The 21,548-nt window shown below is 36.0% G+C and overlaps 1 protein-coding gene across 5 annotated transcripts in view; it reads left to right on the top strand.

Moving 5' to 3' along the window:
- CABCOCO1 (ciliary associated calcium binding coiled-coil 1) overlaps positions 1-21,548 on the top strand; it is a 51,549-nt gene that overhangs the window by 7,629 nt on the left and 22,372 nt on the right. For 3 of the 5 annotated variants that reach the window (XM_072930924.1, XM_030275763.4, XM_030275764.4), the window contains exons 3-5: positions 2,693-2,862; positions 5,929-6,073; positions 10,227-10,299. In XM_072930924.1, the coding sequence (XP_072787025.1) occupies positions 2,697-2,862; positions 5,929-6,073; positions 10,227-10,299 (384 nt within the window). In that variant the 5' untranslated portion in view covers positions 2,693-2,696. Of the gene's footprint in view, positions 1-2,692; positions 2,867-5,928; positions 6,074-10,226; positions 10,300-21,548 lie in introns of all 5 variants that reach the window. The other 2 variants (XM_072930923.1, XR_012056666.1) reach the window with 2 other exon arrangements.

Genomic DNA, 21,548 nt, shown 5'->3' with positions numbered 1-21,548 from the left:
TGTTTTTCCTACATCTTTTAATTTTGCTTAGACTCTTTATTTTTTTTTACAATTGTATTTCACTTTGTCGTGTTTCTGAATTTACAATAGCTTTAAATAAGCTGTAAACAAAATACTAAGATGTAAGTAAGAGTAGACCAATACTGAGCTTTGGTTTTGGTAAGTCTTACTGGGTAACTTTTTTTGCTAAAATATTTAAGGTTTTTTTCTGTAACATGAGTTATCAAAGAATCAAAAAGGTCTTAAAAGTTCAGCAAGGGATGGAAAGCTTAAGAAGGCACGAGTAGGTCACCATCATGGTGCACTGGGGAAACTAGAGGCAGCCAAAGACTTCTGATGTCATGCTGCCTTTGTCTTTCCTGTACCAACACTCTCCCTTGTTATTAGGGTTTAATAGCAGCTAAATTTAGGAGGCCAGGAGTTCAACCTGGGACTCCAGATTTGTATTTGAAAGATGAGACATTTCAGAAGTGCAAGAATTACTCAGGAGCGCTTTTGTCTGCTAGCAGGGAATTGAAAGCCAAAGGGCTGGGCTGCTGGTCTAGTTTGGGAAGGAAGAGGTGGGGGGTATATAAAATCCAGCTTTGTTCCTCTGAATAGGTAACCATTTAATAGAGATTAAAAGATTCCTTAAACACATTCTCTTCCTCCTATTTGTCACTATTCTAGGGAGAAAAGGTTTTTCTGGAATTTTTTTTTTAAGAAATCTGAAAAGAAAATTTGTCACCATCAAATAATAATAGAAAAATTTCTTTCCTTTCCTGTTTTCTCCTGCACAATAGGCCTCTTTAAATTTAAAGGAGACTAAAGTGTACAACTCATGGAGACTAAAATGTGCTTAATGTGCACAACTCTTTGTATAACTTTCTCATCAAGATTAAAAAGAAAAGCACTGAAAGATCATATGCTCATTTAGTCTCAGCTGATCACATATGTATTTATATATTCATGCTGTACAAGGGGAATGTAAAGTATATACCGCATCTGACTGGAAGGAGCATATTTACAGGGTATTTTATGCACACTAAGCAGCTTAGCAGCAACATTAAAATTTTGTTTACCAAGTGCATTGTGTCTAATTACAAGAGCAGTTTGAAGGCCACAGCTCAAGTTAGAAAATCAGAATAGATCTGATTCAGTGTGAGAGTTTTAATGTCCTGCATTCCTATCTATCAAGGAGTTCTGTACTGCTGTCCATCTTGGTAAGACTTGAGCCCTATGAAGAAAGAAAAAGCAGGGAGGGTAACTATGGAATCTAATCGCCCCATCATTTTGCAGTGATGTACAGATACTGTTGTCAGTGACATGCCTTACAGAATATTGGAAAGATGAGCACTGGCATTGTTAGCAGAATCAGAGAAAATCTAAATCCCTGAGAAGCTCTGATTATGAAAACACAGAGTTGGCAGAAGCTTCAGAGAGAGAGGATATGGACTGTTTCAAACCTTGGAAAGTTCAGCTGGCCATGTTCCACTTCTATTCCAGGACATAAGTTAAGTGTTTTTAACCGACTTGCATGTGTGCAGCCGTACAAATTTGTCATGCAGAACAAAGGAATACATGTTTTAAACAAAACTGATTGGATTATATGCTTTACTCTGTTAGCTATTGAGGCTTTAATTAAAGCAAGAAACTCATCTCTTTTGACAGCGCGTCTGTACTGTGTTGGTGGAACCCCTGAAAATCTAATGGCTGCTATCAGTAGGTCTGGGATTAATGTCCTGGGATTAATTCCACCTCCTTAGGAAGGAATGAGAAGGCAGCAGGGCTTGGGAAGACCTTGCTTTTTCACAGGGGACTAGAAACTCTGATCACTGGCACCTGTGTCCTCAGCTGGACTTAAGAAACCAAGGATTGCTTTAATGTAAAACTTAACTGCCTGAGACACAGCCAAAGTTATATTGGAAGAATTGCAACCAAATCCTAGGCCCAGTCCCCTCTCTTCATGTGGAAAAAAGCACACAGTTATTATAAAAGATGTACCTAATTCTGTGTTTGGATAGAGTAGACATAAATGTGTCAGTAAGAGTATGGCCTCCTACAAGGGAGTGTATTTTTTCATAAATTCTGCAAGTTAAAGTAAGTGGAAAAATTTTCATCATGTGCCAATAAAATGGGATAAGGCTCTTTAAATGTTTTGACCATTATGGAAGTGCAATTAAACTTCTAAATATTTTAACTACTTTCAGTAATTATATATTATACTATTTACATTAATTTTCAAATGTAATTTTTCGTCAAAGGCCATGGGAAAAATAATCTTTGAAATGTAAACAAAATCTTAAAAAACTATCTAAATCAGAGTAAAAGCATGCTAGTGGAAAGTGGAGACTAATTGTGTCATTTCATCCCACAAACCAATTCCTGAAATACTTTTTTTTCCTCTGGAATTTTCAATGTATTTCTCTTTGGTTTTGTAATGCTTTAATATTTTTTTCTTTTGTTAGTCATATCTCAACACTTAGTAGTGTTTGCTGAAACTTGCAGGTAATTGTTTACTTTTTGATACTCTGATTATAATTGTAATCTAGGAATTGATGTAGCTAAATTCAAGAAATTATGTACATAGGCACATATGAATAATATAGCAACTAAAGAAATGTTATGTATATAATTGCATACAGACCAAGTAAGACTTTGGAATCTGTAATTTATTTTTAAATTCCATGATTTTACTCTGCAATTTTTTTAGGAAGATGGAAGAATTTCTGAATCTTACACAATTAAAGACATCTTTGAAAGAAGCTATTTTACTAGATTATTATACTGCAGGATTTTGGTGGGCTAAGGAAATGAACTTCAGTCTTATCCAGCTCTCAGAATTCATGGATCTATTAAATTTCTCCTTGGAGAACCTCAGCAGTAAGTATAATTAAGAATTGTAAAATATCTGAAGTGGAAGTCAAGAATGTTTCCCAGTCATTTTAATAAAGTGATATTTAATTACAAGTAATTGTGAAATTATTTATTTTCCTCTCGAATGTTGGTATGTTAGACCTTATGCCTGAAAATAATTCTTACTGGCAGATCTCAAGTCTTTTGAGTAGAATATTCCTCATTCTTTGTTTGTACAATATGTCATACAAATGGGCCAGGTCCTGAAGAGACCTTTTCTTTGCTATGGTAAAATAAATAATAATTACAGTAGAGCGAGGGCAAGGAGCTCCTAAATTCCAATTCCAGCTTTCTCAGTGACTGACTCGCTGTAGCCGTGGGCACATTTCTCTGCTGTTTGAGATATTCAGTATATCCTGTAGCATTACAGCAGGTGAATTACATTTTTTTTTATCCTTGGAGGTCAACTCTCAGCTTCCTATGTGGCAAATGCTGCACTTCTGCCACAGAATATATGTTAACTAAGGACTGGTGAGGGAAGTAAACTGGCATTGCTGCTGAAGATGAAAAATTACAATGAAAGGACTGTAGCTCCTTTCATGGAGATGAAAAATGAAAGGACTGTAGCTCCGAAGTCTTACTTGGTGGTTACGAGGAAATTTGCCACAAAGCATGAAGCTTGGTCTAGGGGGAATGAAATAGCTAGAAAAAAAATGGTAGCACTGTCCTCTAAAACCTTCTTTGTCAGAGATTCTAATGCTTGTTTAACATTCACTTTGAAGGTGAATGTTGAGGAAAGTCCATCCCAGAGGAAGAGTGAAAGGACTCAGCAGTTTCATTCAAAAGAGAACATTTAAAATCAAGCTCATAATAGTTATTATGCTCTTTCACTGTCATTTAGTTCAAGGGCCTTTCTGACTTGGAATTTTGTCAGAATATGTACGTGCTTTGTGATCATTGGAATTCCAGTTGTCCTTCCTGTCTCCAATGAGAAAGTATCTTAACATATGCTAACTATATTACTGTGACAATGGAGCAGAGTGGAAACCTGTCAGAAATTAGTTTTATGAGACCATGTAATACATGTGTACGCGACAGGCTGGTAGCACACCAGTTATTAAAACTGACTGACGTTTTTCAGGAATGTCATCTTCATTGCATTATGTTTTGCCAAACTTTTAACTCTTTAAGCTTAAGAAATTTTCTATGGCCCTGTCTGCTTTTGGTAAATTTTTATGTCAAATTGCAACTGAACCAATTCAGTAGGCTTGCAGACAGAGTATGTGGGAAAAAGAACCTATTTTGTGTCTTTTTCTTTTATTAACAGGTCTAATGCCCTGGTGCTCTGAAGTAAAGATAAAGGTTTGGCAAGCAAATGTTGTGAATTTGCTTTTTGCTGTCCTGTGAAAATCCATTTAGATTTGGCTAAGATATACATGTTTTTTAGAGAAGGAAAGTGTAGTTTTTATATGCTTGCAGGAAACTTCTTATATTTGCTTCACAGCCCAGGGCTGAGATAAATTTTCTTGTAATTACCAAACATTTCATCTAAAAGCAAAATTCTAATGTTGTCTATATTAATGACTCTTTCTTTTCCTTTCCCTGCCCTGGACCCAGTCAGCCTGGAGAATTAAGCTGACTTGGCCATAATAGCAAGTGTAGCATTTAGCAGGAAGAATGGATTTAGAGAAGGGGGGTAGTGGAAATGCATTTAAGGCTGGTAAAGCAGCAATGAAAACTGGAGGCCTTGCTTGATGGGGAGTCAGAATGAGTTACATGATTTGATTCTCTTCTGTCCATTGAGGGTAAAGTACTCCCTAGCTCACAGAAGTGCTGCATGAGTCTTCTTGAGACAGGTGGTTTGGACTGAAAATCAGGTGTGCAGAGGAAAGAGAAAATTTGGATGGGTTGGCAACAGACTCAGGATCAGGGTGATCCTGCTATGTGCCTTCATTTCCCTACAAAGGGTGGTATTTCTGGTTCTGTTGCTTTTCCTCATTTCCTATGGCTTCTATTTCCTTTGCATTCTCTGTGTTTCTTTCTTGTCCCTTCCCACATGGTTATTTATATTGTGCTGCCTCTCTTACTGATGAGTGAGGTAGAATTTTGAAGCCTTTGATTACTGTACCACTAAAGGGCAAAACTATAAAAGAAAATAAGTCTTCTAAGTATTTTAATTTATTTTCTGTACAAAAAAAACCCAAGGAGTGTATCAGAAAAGACATAAAACAATGAGGAAAATAAATCTATTTCACCACTGGTGGATATTTCCCTTTTTTTCTTTTTTCTATAGATTTTTTTTAGACATAAAAGGAAAAGACAAATTGTATTTGAAGCTTTTTTTTTTTTTTTTTTTTAATTTCCAATGGTTCTAGTGATGGCAGACACTGTGTGCAAATCAGAAAGACGAATCCTTTCTTTTTATAGGTTCAGCATGCCCTGATACATTTCAGATTGTCCTCTTTGTCAGGACAGTTATCAAACAGAATTTAAATTCTAATTCCAACTTGTTGTGGCATTTGGTTTTGATTTCCAGGGTAAAATATAAAGTAATTACCTGGTTTGGAAGGATGCAAAAATGTCTCCAAGTTTGATGATACATGCAGGGTCTTATGCATATTCATGTTTAATCTATTATGACTGTAAGCACTTTAAAATAAACTTCGCCCTTTTTAATATCTGTTCCTGCATTAATGGCTTATTTTACAAGAGGCATGGTCAGAAGAATAATCTTTTACAATTCATAAGAAGTAGGCTATTTTAAATAAAAACATACTCTGCCTCTCAAATTTGCATATTCTGCCTGTGGTTCTCTCAGCATAGGTAAGAGGTGAAGCTGTAGTATCTTGAACACCCATTATTATGATCCTTCCATTGTGAAGGCAGAGTGGTGATTTTGTAGTGGAATTTTAATGGACACTTTATTGATGAGAATAATGGCAAAAGAAGCATTTGATTGCTGTTGGCTTTTAAGTTTAAGTGGTGGGTCATAACTAAAACTTAAAGAAGTCTTATAATTAAAATGGGCCAAAAAACCCCATCCCACCTTGTTGTATTTATCCATGGTTTTTGTTCTTCGGAATTACTTTGCAGGCAGACATATGACCTTGGGAGATAATTTAAAAGAACTTGGAAGAGCAATGACTGGAATAGGAGAAACTGAGTCAGAAGAAAGAGATGACCCAAATTTATTCAGCATTGAGCAAGCCAAAGCAATCATTGATTACTTGGTTACCAGGTATTTATTTCTACAAAATCTGTTTTTATTTCATTAATCTAATATAGTGGGGAAATGACTGATAAAATAACAGCAACAATAAGAACAACATCATCAACAATTTTTAAATTATTATTATTTTTACACTACTACTAGTACTACTAGTATTTTGCTGTTATTTTTCTGGATACCTTCCTACTGTGCCAACATACTGCAAACATCAAACTTTAAATCATGAAAAAGAAGAGAGAATATGCCAGGAGCAATAAAGATCTGGCCTCAGATGTCAAAGCCCAAAAAATAAATTTAGACTGGAAGTTTGTAAAAATGTGAGATTATGCTGAAAATATTCCTTTTGAGTTTTGTTTGACGTGATAAATAAAACAGAGTGATGCATGGGCAATAATCTTGTTTTGCTTTTAAAAGCTACCTTTAGATTCCATCTGAATGAAATTGTAGATCTTATTTATCTTATTTAGATCTCATCTTGACTCTGTTATTCTAAGTGTTTGTATGGTCTTGACAGTTATTGTGGACTGAAGTAATTTAGAGTTTTGTACTTACAGAATTAAGGTTTTGATCATATAGGAATCATAAAAATGTTGCATTTAAAAATCAGCAAAATCCAGTATGTATATGAAAAGGTTTTATGACAGGTCTCAGCTTTTAAACAGAGACACAGAAAGAGATGCAAACAGCAGTAAATTCTTTATTTGAGAAAGACACTGAGTCTGATAGCAACAGTAATGCCCGTGTATAAAGTTCTTCCTGTATAGTAATTTGTGCATCCCATTTCTACAGGAATGCCATGGTTAAGGCAGTGGCTGTACTGACATACCCCTGTTTGCAGCACATGGTGGGCAGAATGGTTCTCAAGCTGTTTAACCATCCATGAATGTCAGGGGCAAGGAGATGGAGAATTAATAAGTTACTCCTGTACTATATGCTCATCCACTGTATGCAGCTGCAGCCCTTCAGCCAGCCCATTTTCTGACCCAAATGGGGGTGGAGGAGGGTGGGGGGATTTGTGGCAGATGGGCATGAAAATTGAGTGAGGTCATGGCTGATCCATATGTAGATTTGCTCAGAATTTTCTGACTGTTCTGTAGGAAAAGTTTAACACAGCAAAGAGGGAGTTCTGAGAGTGTTTTCCTTAGTGCAGAAAAGTATTTTCTCTTGAGGAAAGGCAAAATGCTAGGGTAGCTATTAGCCTTCCAGTTTAGAGTACTTGGATTCAGATGGGGATTTAAACCCATTGCAGGCAATTTCTCTTATGATTAGGCTATAAAATAGATCTCTTTCTCCTACTCTCTGATTTCTCTTTTGTTTCTTTTTCATGGAAAATATAAACCACTTAAGGTTCTTCCCATAAGAAATGGGAACATCTCTTTAAATCTCAGATTTCTGTAGTCAAGGCAAAATAATATCCTGCCAAGTACTAGCCCTAAACTAAAAGGAAACTTGGCATTTAAGATGTCTCAACTCCTTTTACTTCTGCCTTCCTGTCTGTCTTTTGTATATTTATATGGAACAAATGTTCTTTCCAAATAGCATGTCTATAACTCGTGTGTAAATTATCCATTGAGAGATATCTTGTCCATGAAGTAATTCCTTCACAGTCAGAAGAATTTTATCCAGGAGATTAGGTGCTCCATCCTACTTTGAACCAAAGTATTAGCTGGGCAGGAATACAATCAAGCTGCAAAACTTTAGCAGGAGAATGGTATTTTGGCCACCAAATATATGGTTGTATGTCCAAACTGCTCAATTTATTACAAATGGGTGCTGTGGCAATGTTGTGGAAGTGCACACATACACTGAAATGTATCATGTGTGTCCAGTTTATGCAATCCATTATTTCATTCACTGGGATATTTTTTTTCTAAATAAGAATGGAATTGGCACACTTAAATGGGTGCATTTAAAAGTTTATGAACTCAGAAATAGGTTGAGTTTTATTACAATTCAAATTAATGTATTAGTTCAATACATTTTTTCTTGCTTAATTTTAAATGATAAGCCTGTAGGTTTTTTTCGACTCGAGACAGTATGACATGTTGTAGTTCAGATCACATTTTTACAGATGAGCTGTAAACCCACGGGATTTATAATGGAAACAGGGACAAATGCTTAACCACATTGGCACAAACTGTGCAGTAACTATAATGACACCTTTAGGTTTGGTGGAAGGTGACAGTTATCATCTTTTTATCTTGTCTCCTTGGGCAAACACACATCAACATAGCTCCTGACATTTTCTTTTTAGGAAGCAGTGGAGCTGGGGAAATATGTCATTGTTCATCACCTTCAGATTCTCATATGACATCATAAGAGGCCTATTCTTAACAATATTACTTCGCAAGTAAAATTATTTCTGTGTAATTGTTAGAAACTGGTATGGAATTTTTAAATTGTTCACATCAAATTGAAACAATAAGGGGCATTTTGTATAATGCCTGATGGAAGAAAATGACACTGTTTTTCTAAATAAATGCTGATGTCTGATTTATGTAATTTGATTTCAAGACCATTAAATGGAGAAATTTTTTCCTTCATACAGGATTAGGAGTGCCAGGTTGAAAAGAGATAATTTTTAAAATAAAGACATAAACTTCAGTAATGCCAAAAATAATTACTTATATTTTTGGGTATATATTTTAAATTATGTGTACCTGTAATATAGTCCATGAAGACTATCACGACACATTTGGAGAGGAAGGGGAAGGAAAAGACCTGACTTTTAGGTGCTGTAAATCTGACTTATTTCCAAAGCACTAGGATAAGAGAACAAATTTGAAATATTAATTTCTACCAATCCAATTGGAAGGATATATGTCTGATTTCCTGTGTGTCTGTGATATTCATAAAATATTTTCTGTCTTTTTTCAAATAGTCCCTGTTAGAATTTTACCATATTACCGGTGTGTATGAAAGGGAACATATATTTACATAAATCAGTGTGAATTATTTGCAGGTTAAGTCCTGAACTCTCTTTAAATATAATTTCTGTGTCTCTACTGAAACATGTCAGGAATTCTTTGGTGAAGTGCTGCAATAAAAAATGTGCTTAAATTAAATTGTAAATACTATAAGAACTTAATTAAGTGCCTGTGTGCTTTGGGTTTGTAGGAAGGCAGCCTCTAGCTGATGGCAGCCAGACTTCTTAGGTGGGCCTTGCCAGCACCAAGCCAAAGGTATTGCTGACCCAACTGATGGGTCTCCCAAAAAAAGAACCTGAGTCCTGTCCCTAGCCAGAAAACAAGGAACCAGTTACAGATGTTCCTACAAATATTGCTGTACCGTTCCTGGATACAGCAGGCAGGGCAGCGATAAATTATTGGAATCATTCTTCAGCCTGGACTTGCTATGAAATCACAGAGCAGTGTTTTAAATCATATGTCAAAATGATGTGAGAGAAGCCAGGAGTTCTGTATCATGATTGTAAGTGAAGAACTTACAATCTTACATAGTCTCTTACAAGTAAGAGACTGTGACAAACAAACCTTTTGGTTAAATAAACGCTGTATCATTGATTGTTAGAAAAGGAAACAAAGAAAATTATTTGAAACACTTGAAGTGGAAAGCCATACATGTTTTAAGGGAGATAAATATTTGAGTCCATTGACAAAGTCTATTTAAAGTTACTTTTGTTGTAGTATGCAAAACTGCTGTGTGTTAATCTGGTTTTTAGTTTTTCTTTGAGGAAATACTACATTGCTTTTGCAAAGTGACCTTGAGAGAATAAATACTTCTATTCTTTATTGTTTTGGTGTTCCAAGATCAAACTTTCTCCCTGTACTGGCAGCCCATCCCAGAATCTGAAAGCTGATTTGGCTTTGTTTCCTCCTTGTCTGCTATTGCTGATAATAAAAGCGCAAGTATCCTGGTGATAAGTGTTTCAGGAATTACTTTTTTAGAGTAGAACTTTGTCTTCTCAGAGTTCAATTTTATAAGGACTAAGTGGATGTATTTTTAAGTATCACACTGTATTTTCTACAGCCATCTGATAATAAATCCTGCAAATTAAATATGCTGCTTGTTGTATCTGAAGTTAAACAACTGTTTCTTTTTAAAATTTGGAATGTTACCATGCTGGAGGGTAACTCATTGTTTAACAAAACTTGTAATATTATTACCTTTCCAAAAACTTACGCTACATTATGTTGGTTTTCAGCTTATTTAAACACTATAAAGCATATGAATACCTCTTCCACGGTCGTAGAGAAGAACCTGTGATAAGTAATGAGGTGAGTCATTTATATAGATGGAACTCATTATGCAGAGTTCCTTAACAAGTGCACCATGGCATATGTTTTATATTGCTCAAAGCAACTTCATGTCAACATCCCTGCATTGCTAATGTAAAACGGCTGATTAAAGAGCGCAAGTTAAGATGTTTTGATCCTCATATTCAAAATTAATTTGGGATCTCAAAAAAGTGTAAATGCATTGCTTGGTTAAGTCGTTAGTTGTGTTAAATCAGGAACAATTCTGTGTAGGTATTTGTAAGTTGATGCATGTAATTTGAATTAGCAATGTGAGTCTTGACTCTGCTTTAAAATCAGCAATGAAAATCAGAAAATGTTGTGTGCCATGCCTAGTCTGACCACAGCCCTAACAGACATGTGTGCATGTGCATGTACAGAGTTCTGTTTCTGCTGTAACCACCAAGAGTTAATTATAGTGATTATAAAGAAAGAAGCAAGCTAGAAAATTATCATTTTGAAAGAATTCAGTTAACAATAGTTAGTTGGCTTCACAATGAACTTTGTCATGTGTTCTAACTTACACATGAAAAAATACATAAGAAAATGTGTTGATGCAAAATGTGACCTTTAATCAAATGGACAGGTTCAATTTATCAAATAAACCTTCTTTTAGCCTGGTTGTGCTTTTTGAGGATATTTGTTATTACATATTAAAAAATATTTGCATTTTAAATTTGTGTTAGGAGTCAACTGATTGCCCAGAGGGGCACAGTAGTGTATTATTTTTGATGCTACTTATATTTTAGTTATCAGTACATAATGAAGTTAAAATTAGTGCACTGGAAAAATTCCTTTACACTTTTAGCTGGTATTTTGACTCTGGTGATGTGGGATAATTGTTTTCCATGTTGCTTTTAAGTAGCCATATTATAAAATTACTTTTCTTTACATGGATGCAAATATTTGGAAATTTTTCTTGTCATTTACTAGGTGGGTTAAAATTCCGTCTATGATGAAATAGATGACAAAGCTGTCAATACAAAGGTAGAGGAGAATTTCAGCATTACAATGTTAGGCTGGGGTTTTTGTGTTAGGTAATCAGATCAATAGGTGGTTAGCACTTCTTAATTGGTAAAATCGATTTTAATGAGGCTTTAATTAAGTAATTCTTGTGTCAACTTGAATCATGAATTTCAGAAGGTTTAAGACTAGCCTGAAGGAAATGTGTTTGTGTTTCCTGAAGACTCCCTTCTGGGTGGATGGGGTCATCATGCACTGTCCCAGCCGCAGGACAGGGGAGCCCTGGGCAGGCTCTGCCAGGGAGCACCACCTCTGCTGAGGGTACCAGCACCTCTGGGCAATGGTAGGAATGGATTTCAGGGAATGGCTTTGGTGATAATCCATCCAAGCAGCGAGTGCCATCTGCAGCTACAACTGTCACAAAACCCTACATGACAGGCTTTAGCTGCAACTCCTTCACGGCCTTTTTTTACCTATGGTGCCACTTCACTTTAATCCATCTGTTTTGTATTCTGAGCTACATGGCAGAGAGCTTTTAATTTGTCCAACTACACTCCAACACCCAAGAAAATCAATACTTATATTCTGTTAAGAGTTCATTTTGATAGGGTGATGCATTGTTCTTCAATAAGTAAAAGTTTAAGGTATTGAAGCTGCACATACAAATTTATGATATTATTTGCACTTGCTTTATGTGTTAAAATGTGAGGAGAGGTGAACTCAGCATAGACTTCAAGTTATTTTGCTGTAACTTTGTTTTATTTAGTAATTCTTATGCATAAAAGAGATCATTACTTCTATTTTGCAGTCCCTTAGATGAACGTTTTTTTGGGCTGCCATGGTTTGGTGTGTGTGGCTGAGGCAGGAGCACACCTGGGGTCCCTTGCCCTGCAGTGCATCTGCTCAAGGAACAGGAGATCAACTGGGAAATACATATGCTGAAAGTAGATAGTAAATTTGTGCTGAAAGTTTGGCTGCTGTCCTGTTACGTAGACCAGTGTCTTACCAAAAAAATTTTTAAAAAGCCACTGCAGACACACCACAGCCCAAAGCTGGATCTGATCCTGACTCTAAGCTGAGTGCAGCTAATGTCTAAAAAGTTTTCCTTTAGCTCCAGCAATAAAAGCCTGTTCTTTTGGAACAGGACACTCTAAATTGTAATGGCCAGATTTGTCCAAATAACAAGAACCACAGTGTTCCAAGAGCTTAATTACAGCATTATCTCCTTTTGCAAATGAACACTTTGAGATGAGTCAGTGAAATGACTTGCTTCAACAGAATTGATTTGCTTCCCCTGAAATGGCTTTAGCTCAGCGAGTGTGTGTGCCGAAAGAATTACCTGCAGAATAAAAGCCCAGCGCTCTCAGGAGAAGATCTGCTTCTTTAAAAGAGATACAGCTACAACAAATAAAAGCTGTACTCAGTGTTGTAATGGATATCCTTTTAGGGAAACCACAGTGTGTGTTTTCCAGAGAAATCTTATAGCAATGGGTTGTAAAGTCATTGGAATTTTTTTTTTCTCTAGCACAGGCAATTATACAGTGTTCTCAATCAAGTTTCCTTTTTGATCTTTCACTGCAGTTATTTCCAAATGACCCTGTCATTTCCTGTGTAGAATAAAATCAGACAAGAAAAAGGAAATGACTCAAAACTCAGATTATGCATACAATATCTGTGGTCGTGCCACTTAACAAAATCTAAGTTATTTAAATGTAGCACATAATTAGTGGAGCTTCACAGTCTGATTAATATTCTGCATTTGATGCAGCTAGCATAATAAAGCCATGTCTGTAAAACACAGACAGTGTTCAACTCTTTAAAAAAAGGTAACAAATGCCAGGCTAATTTAATTTTTTCTTTTTTTTTTTTTTTTTTGCATTGGCTAAAGCCTTTAAACCTTAAACTGCCTGAGGTGATTATATTGCCCAGGAAAAAAGGTTAAAACAGAAAGACATGAGTGCTTGGTTAGATGATAAAACACACATCACACTTCTAACCTACTTTGACAGTATTTAAAATTTAAAACTTGCCTTTCTAGCTATCAAATCCCTTACTTCTCCTTCTTTCCAGATCTACAAAGACCTATATATTATGTATGCATGAATACCTGTTAGAAAACATGACAGTACAAGGAATTGCTGAGAAGTGTTAAGATTGCCAAGTAAATTCATTGCTTTTTTTTTCCTGTTACTATTATGAGCAGTTCCCCCCATTTAGAATGATTACAAAAGAAGCTGTGCTTTAGCTGTTCTGTGGCTGTGATCCAAAATAAAATGCAAGCAGTGCTACCATACCAGAGTTCTTCAGGAATATTGCTGTTAAAGATACTGGGTTTTTTTCCTTCTGCCTGTTCTGGACATTTTGCTCTCTAGCTGTGATTTAGTACACTTATATTAGCTCACAATTTCAAGGAAAGCAAAAGGAGTACAGACTAAATATTGATGTTCAGGGATTCAATGGAGCAATTCCTATTAACACATCAGATCTTAGAGCAAAGGTTTAAATTGTTAATACATAAATTGTGTGGAAGTCTTTACTCTTTTCTATTTCTGCATTTAGTTAATTTATTTTGCTTTGATAGGATGATGTATTACAACATATCTTGCAAATTTTTTTCTCTCATTTACAAGTTGTACATTATACTGCAGTTCATGTTTTTTGCTGCTCTCTGTTGTGTATTTTTGGATGGTATGAGGCAAGGTCTTTTGGGATTATGTCTGCTTTGAAACATTTCCTAATAAAAATAATGTGGTTGGTAAATCTAGTTTTATTCCTAGTTGCTTTAGCCAGTCTGATGGAGTAATCTGCTATTTTATGGCCCAGATGACTAGCTAAGTTTGACTTCTTGAAATAGTAGTGTACAATGTAATTTTCTTTAGAAATGTCATAGTGGGTCAGGTTGCGATAAAAATATCAAAGATTAAATTTAATGGCAGTGCAGATTCAGTATTATAGCAGTCACTAGATATCATCCTCTGTACTTAGAGTTCCAAACTAGTTTCTATTAATGCTTTCACTCTATGTACTCCTTACTTTCTGAAGCATTGAGCTTTTGGACTGTGTCTGGTCCTTATCCAGTTATGGGTTGGGTTGTGTTTTTTTTAAGTTTGAACAAAATCCCTTCTTTGTTTGAATTTAAGGAGGTGAATAAGCTTTATTAGCTTTTTTGAAAGCTAATAAAGTTTTTTTTTTCCTCTGATGGCAAAAGCCCTAAAGTCTAGGACTTGACTTTGATACGTAATCCTCATTAGCTGTTGCCTATTTGTATTGGTTAATCAATCATGGTTTAAACAAATTTGCTCCCCAACTTCTTGAGAACTGTCTTTTAGAGATGTACGAAACCAGAACATTTCCATAATCATATCAGGTCACACTACAGAAACTCATTCCCCAGCTAATGGAGTGCTTTTCAAAGCCTGGAGGTTTCAGATATTTTTAGTACCTAAAAACCAGTTGATTTTTTGTAACTTTGTTTTCTAAGTATCACCATGGCAAAGACATCAAGAAGAGCATAGGACTGGAAGGGATGTCTTCAATTGTCAGCTCTCATGCTGCTTTCTCTTAGGGAAGCATTCATAATCCTCTTCAGAAACATGTCAAACTCCAGTTTAAAAAGTTAACTTTTTTTTTTTTTTTTTGTCTTTACTCCTTCAGGAAGTGCCCTGATGCCTAGTTTCTATAATTGTTATAAAACTTCAATTTCTGGTTTGGGTGTATTCATGCCAAGCTTATGTGCATTTGTCCTTGTGACAATTTGTGCCAGTATTGACCTTTAGCTCTTGTTCCATCCCCAGTGTTTATTTTTCTAGTGTATAAAGAGACAGCAATCTGATTGTCAGCCTTCATTCAGCTAGACTAGAAAAGCCAGCTTTCTCTAATCTTTGCTTTAAAGGTAGACTTTGATACCCTTGTGCCTGCATCCATACCAGCTGCTTGTCATCCCGTTGGCCTTCTTCTATAATTGTTCCACTTTAAATCAGTTTTGTTAGAACATAAGTGACCAAACTGATGTAATATTGTTACTGAGATAAAAGCAAGGCCTTGTGAAATATCAATAGTGCTATCTTTTCCTCTGCTGGGAATAGCCTACATGGTAGGTCCTAGAAGTATTTTATACCTGTATCATGTGGCTATCTCATCGTATATGTGCTATTCTAGTTCTCCTTTGTTGTTGTATTTTCTAGCTGAGGTACTCACAGTGCACTATAGGCTTTAAAAAAAAAGATGTCCCCACAATGTCACCTCCCAATTTGTCATTGAATACAAGAGTGAATAGACTTCAAAGTCTCATCTGTGTGGCATTCCTGCCCACTCATAAATTGATCATGTCTCTCACATTGCTTTTGTCTAGAAAATTATTTATTTAATAAACTATGAAATTAGTCTGGCATCATTTAGCTTTGATAAACTGATGTTGTGTTACATTCAATTTCTCTTTCATTTCCACGCTCTTATTTAGTTTTTCCTTCAAAACATGTTCCTCAAGCCTTTACTGCTATGAAGATCAAAACTACAGCTTTAGGAGTAGGTTCATTATTTTCTGGTTGTGGATGTTTAAAACTGGTACTTGGTCTTTTGATGTCTGAGGGGAAATTTTTGATGTCCGTTACAGAAGTGTGCCATACCCAAGTCCAGATTACTGAAGCAAGCAGCTGGAGAGCCAGTGGGTTTTTGACAAAATTCACAGATATCCAGCTCTTTGATCTTGAGGCCTGCTATGGCTGTAACCAGAGATCTTGAAGGACTTGTGATTAGTTTGAATGAAAAGTGGAGTCTTGGAATTGTATGTAGTGCTGCTTCAAATATTTAAGCATCTGTTGTCTAGTAGAAACAACCTTTGTTTTCCAAAGATTTTGTTGGCATACTCATTTGTCAGTAGGGGAGCTACTCTGACCTTTAGCAGCTACATTTCCATGTAGGTCACATGCTGATGGTCTTCTAATGAACTTTTAACATTCCTGAGTTTTGGTAGTTGAACTACTCTGCCCTAAAAGCTGGTGAGAGCTCCAGAGAGCTGATGGAATTCATAAACCAGTGCTGAGTACTTTTACAATGCTTTAGAGAATGATTAACAAAACGTTTTTTAAATTATTTTCTTAGGAAACATCAAATACAAAACAAGCCTGCTTTTTAACTCAGTAACATGCGTGAAGTCACAAAAGAAAAGAATTCAGGCAGGACAAGTGCCAAAGAGCTGACATGGGCTGTGCCTTCAGTGGGCTGAGCACCATGGTTCTGACCCAGCCAGCGTTTCAACAAACGCCTCTTCTTAACAAGTTTGGAACTTTAATTTCAATGGACCTATTCACATTCACAGAACTAAACTGAGAAGTGACTGCAGTCACACTGCTCAGCACCCTGGAGGATGAAAAACTAACTAGAGAAGAAAAAAAATTGAGGCTTATGATCACTTTTTAGTTTAGTACAACTGACAAAGCATCACATTTTTTGACTGTATGGTGTTAGAGAGAGAGAGGGAAAAAAAACTTGAATTCTTGGCAGGAAAACATTTCTGGAACTATGCAGGAATTAATATATACACAGATGTGCTCTATACATTTTTAATTTTTTATTTAGAAAGTGGCTGGATTTCGACTTTTTGCATGTGTGTGTTTGTATGTATGTAAACATACATAGTTGTGATAAGAGCAGTAATGGCTCATTTATTTGCTGGAATGTAGGTCAGCTAGGAATTGTAGGCTTTGACTGGAAGGATAGTCAGTACATTAATGACAGCCTGTTTCTGCTATTCATCAGAATGTTCTATGACCCAAATGATGAAGTGCTCTATCAGAAGACTACAGCACATTTAAAAATGGTTATCAATCACGATGTAAATTTTAATAGAAGACATTGAGATTGGCAGAAATGTATTGACTTGGAGAAATTTTTAAGTGGTTAAGCAAAGTAGCTGAAGGCAGACTATTAGGATAAGAATTTTGTTTTACTTTTCTAGTATTCCAGAATAGCTCACTCTGTTGATGCCCTTTGCAAATTCTTGTTTAACTTGACCAGCATGAAAAAAAGTACTTGAGGCTGAGCAAAGATCAGTAATTTTGTTTCATAGGAGAATCTGAGAATTCTGCAGTTTGATTTAATTCCAGTTTAAAACAAAAAAATAAACATTTAACAGAATTGCTTTGCTTACATGTCTGTGTTTAAACTCCCTGACACAAAAGTAGTGCTTTTGAAGATCATTTCAGAGCCTCACCTCCATCATGTGCCATACAGCATCGTTGGCTCTGCTGGAACAAGACCCACATGATTTAGGGGTTCTCAGCTTGCTATAGGGCATGTTGCTGGGGAAGCAGGAATCTAGAAAACAGGATTCTCTATCAGCCAGCATGGCAAACCATTGGAAGAGCTTTGTACATAAGCTGATAGGTTGCTGCTAGTCCACTGGCAGAAAGTTATTTGCACAATAACTCCACTTTAGGAAATTCAAAGAACATAACTTGAAAGGAATCTGCCAAAAAAAAAAAATAGAGACACATTTTATTTTGAGCCCAGTGCATTATGTCTGCTGCAGTACAGTGCTATTTTCAGTGCTAAACTCTTCCGTGTAATGTAGCAGGGATCAAGCAGTTATTCAAGAATGTGCCACATTTTGTTTATATTTTGCTGGTTCAAATTTAGCTGCCCTTTTTTAAAGTTGTTTGCCAGCAGGTACCATTTTGGTGCCTGTACAGTCTGACTTACTGGAGACTGGTTTTCCAGAGGAGTTGCCCTATTTCCAAGATTTCCTGCATAATTTTTGGTAATTGGCAGACAGAGATCCATGACCTTATACTAAAATTAACAACTGTTTTGTACCCATTACCTTTATCTGCAGCTTTTCATCATCTTGAAAATCAATTTGTGTACATAAAAGTATCGCTGGAATGAGCAAGTGATGTGATATTTCATGGGAATGTATCCCCATGGGTGAATATTTAAGTATCAAATTCATACATCTTGTGACCTTATGTTATGAATAACATGTTGACCTTATTAATATAAATAAATAGCATGACATTTCTTTACCGTGATGATTTATAATCAATATACATTTTAATAAATTTTCATCCGTTTAGTTGATGTTATGAGGACAAATGTAATCCAAGTCTAAATAACAGACAAGTTTTACAATCCTTTAAAGTCCCTTTTTAAAATGCCCCACAAAGTTTTTGTCTTCTAATTCCACCTTGAATTTTACAACTTGTCATAAGATAGAACATAAAGTATTTTTACTGAACATTGAATCTGATGTATTTGAATATTAATTCATAAAACATTATTTTGATTTCCTATAAATAAGCTGAGCTCAGCAAAATGTAGTGTTACTCATTAGAAAGCTAAGTTTTATAGGATGTCTGGTTGATATTTGAGGTAACTTATATTGCTACCTAGGTTTACATTTAATAAACCTTAGCTAAGAAAATTGTTTAAATTTCAAAGCAAAGATAATAAATAAAATGAGGGCATAGAATATTAATGTGAACTGTGCCTTTATTTTGTTAAAGCATTCAAAGTTAAATAGTGGTGGTCTGTTAACAATCTAGGGCTATTTGGCAAGTCTCTAAACTTACTCAATAATCAAAACATAAAAGGACAATGGAAACTTTTCACAATAAAAGAAAAAGGAGTTGAGTACAGAAACCAAACAAATTATTCTCTGCTTTTTCTTGGTAAGGAGGTGAACTTTATAGGAAGGGCAGCAAGCTCTGTGTTAGGGTTGCCTTTTCCTGCCTTTGTTATAAATTACATCTGTCTGTGAAGAATCCTCTCCAGTTACTTTGTGGTTCATGGCTACGGGGGAGGTGTGCATGTCTATCTGGAATGGGGCAGAGAGAGACAGACTGTGGGGGAGCCTTTTCATTTTACTGGTTTGTTTTTCACTGAGGAAATGGCAATTCTAAGCACATTAATTTGCCTTGCTTACTAAATATACAGATGGATAAAATTCCTAAGGATCCAGCTGTGTAAATAGAATATTAACAAAACAACTGTTTTCTTCAGCATATGTATTATTTGTTCTTTGAAGCTTGCTAGACTTGGAAGACTTCAGCACCGTTTAGGTTCAGTGTAATCATTCAAAATGTTTTTATTAGGGCTTAAATGAGGAAAACATTTGGCAAAGGGATGGAGTTTATCCAAAGCATAATGTTTGATTCTTTCACGAGAGTCTGAATACACTGCAACAATACTGTAAGGCACCAGAAATATGGGAGTAAGCTGCCAAATGGTACTGGAAGGAGAGCCATATACATACCCAGTATGTTGGGTGTAATGTGCTCTCCATGCCCTCCTTCCCCTGCACGCCTGGTGAGGTAGCCCAGATGTAGCAGTGCAAGGTATTGGCCCCATTCTCTCCAGCACAGTTTCCTTCACCATTTGATCCCAAGGCTGGAGTCATTTGCAGGCCTCTAGCAACAGAGCAAGGTGAAAATTTCATCCTTCCGATCCCTTCTTCAGTGTGGGCTGATGGCCAGCTCCAGCCCACTGAGCCTGGCTCTCTCTGCTTCTGATTTGGACAATAGGCTCCCATCTGCCTCTTCCATCAGCCTTAGCTAACCTTGTGCTGCCTGAGTCTCCCACAAATCCACTGTGTTTCTGTGGAAGCTGAGACTTCATTATATGTTTCGAGCACTCAGCAAACATCAAATAGGTAGAACATCTGAGGGCAAGCTTGAAAACACAGCAGCTGGAGCCTTTTGGTATTCTTCACAGTTAAGATTATTATCTAAAGTATTTTTTGGTTTGGCTTTCCACGTACACTGTTAAAATTTGGTAGTGAACTCATCCTGAATCTCCTCTTGGCCAACTTAAAGCAAAGAGAAGAAATACTTGAACTGTTTATATTTAATGTTTGCTTTTTCCTGCTTGTTAGAGTGGACAGACTGTTTGGCTGACCTTAAGATGCTTATATGGTGAATATTCAGTATTTTTGTTTCTTTTTTTTTAAGGTTGATTTCATCTTCATATTTTGTCCTCTGACTGCAAAGCCTATGTAGGTTCTGCTGGGTTACATTGCAGATTGTGCTGTGACCAGGATAAAACCTAAACAAATACAGATGTTTTTGGCTGAAATACCTCAACATTCTACTTTCCATTTTTATGACAAGTCGTCGTTTTGACTTTTTGCTTAGTTCTACAAGAATCCCACAATATTGTAAATACATATTGCAGAAAATATTGTTACTACTTTCACAGAACAGGTCAATCTTCATGAATTACATGCTGATACACATATGACTATTTTCTTAGTATTAGAATTCCTGTGCTTGATGTGTTGTTTCTGTTCTATTGAAAGAACACTAGGTAAGGGAAAATATCTCCTGTGCACTTGCACTGTCATTTATTTTGACTGCGCATATCAAATTTGGCTTGTGAATGCAATCTAAGGAAATGGCATAGATTGTAAGTGATAAAGATGAATGTTTCATGCTTCATTTATATGAAGGCCATCCAAATATGGTCCCAGAGTTGTAAGAACATCCTGTGCTTGAGACATCTTGAATTTTGCATTGATTAAGGTTGTGGACAAGTTTTGGGCATTAACAGGCTGGAATTCAGGTCATTTTCTAGATTTACTGAACATCGTGTGTTGTGAAAAGATTGCAATATGTTGCAACCAATGCATATAGTACTCTTATATAATAAAATGAAAGTGTGCTAGGGATGTTCCTTAGAGATTATTCTGCTTTGAATATCTGCTTTACATTCTCTCAGCGTTTTTCTTAGCATTCATTTTGTATTCATGGTGCCCATTTATCATTTTTGTCTCTATCTGTTATACATTTAAGATCTTAATGATTTTCTTTTGTTCTAAGGAAGATTTTTTGCCAGCTTTCTGAATTCCTCAGGAAGTAGGATGTAGTTGAAGACTTATATTTGGGGAAATGTTAGATTACCTGTAATGGTCAGATTTCCAATGAAGTATTGAAAAGTTTTACTCTCACAATAGACTATTTTCAGTTTTTAGCGTTACTGCTGTTCTGGCAGGTCTAGGTTAAAAGAAAGCGAGGGCTGGAACCTAGGTTTCTGACTTTAGGGTGGGGAGGAGGGTGAGAGGGGATGGTTGGTTTTTTGTGTGGCTTTTATTTTCTCTCTCTCTTTTTTTTTTTTTTTTTTTTTTTTTTTTTTTTTTTTAATAATTCTGCCATTGGTCCACTGTGGTGCCCTCCAGTGGAATTTCTAAAGATGTCATTATGTTTCTGTCGATTTTGAGAATGACCCCTTGAGTCTATTGATACTGTGTGCTTAGAACTGTGTACTGAACCATTAAT

The sequence above is a fragment of the Taeniopygia guttata genome, chromosome 6, assembly GCF_048771995.1.
Source record: "Taeniopygia guttata chromosome 6, bTaeGut7.mat, whole genome shotgun sequence".
Lineage (NCBI taxonomy): Eukaryota > Metazoa > Chordata > Aves > Passeriformes > Estrildidae > Taeniopygia > Taeniopygia guttata.
Note: the sequence above shows the minus strand (reverse complement) of the source record. Positions and strands in the feature narration are given on the sequence as shown.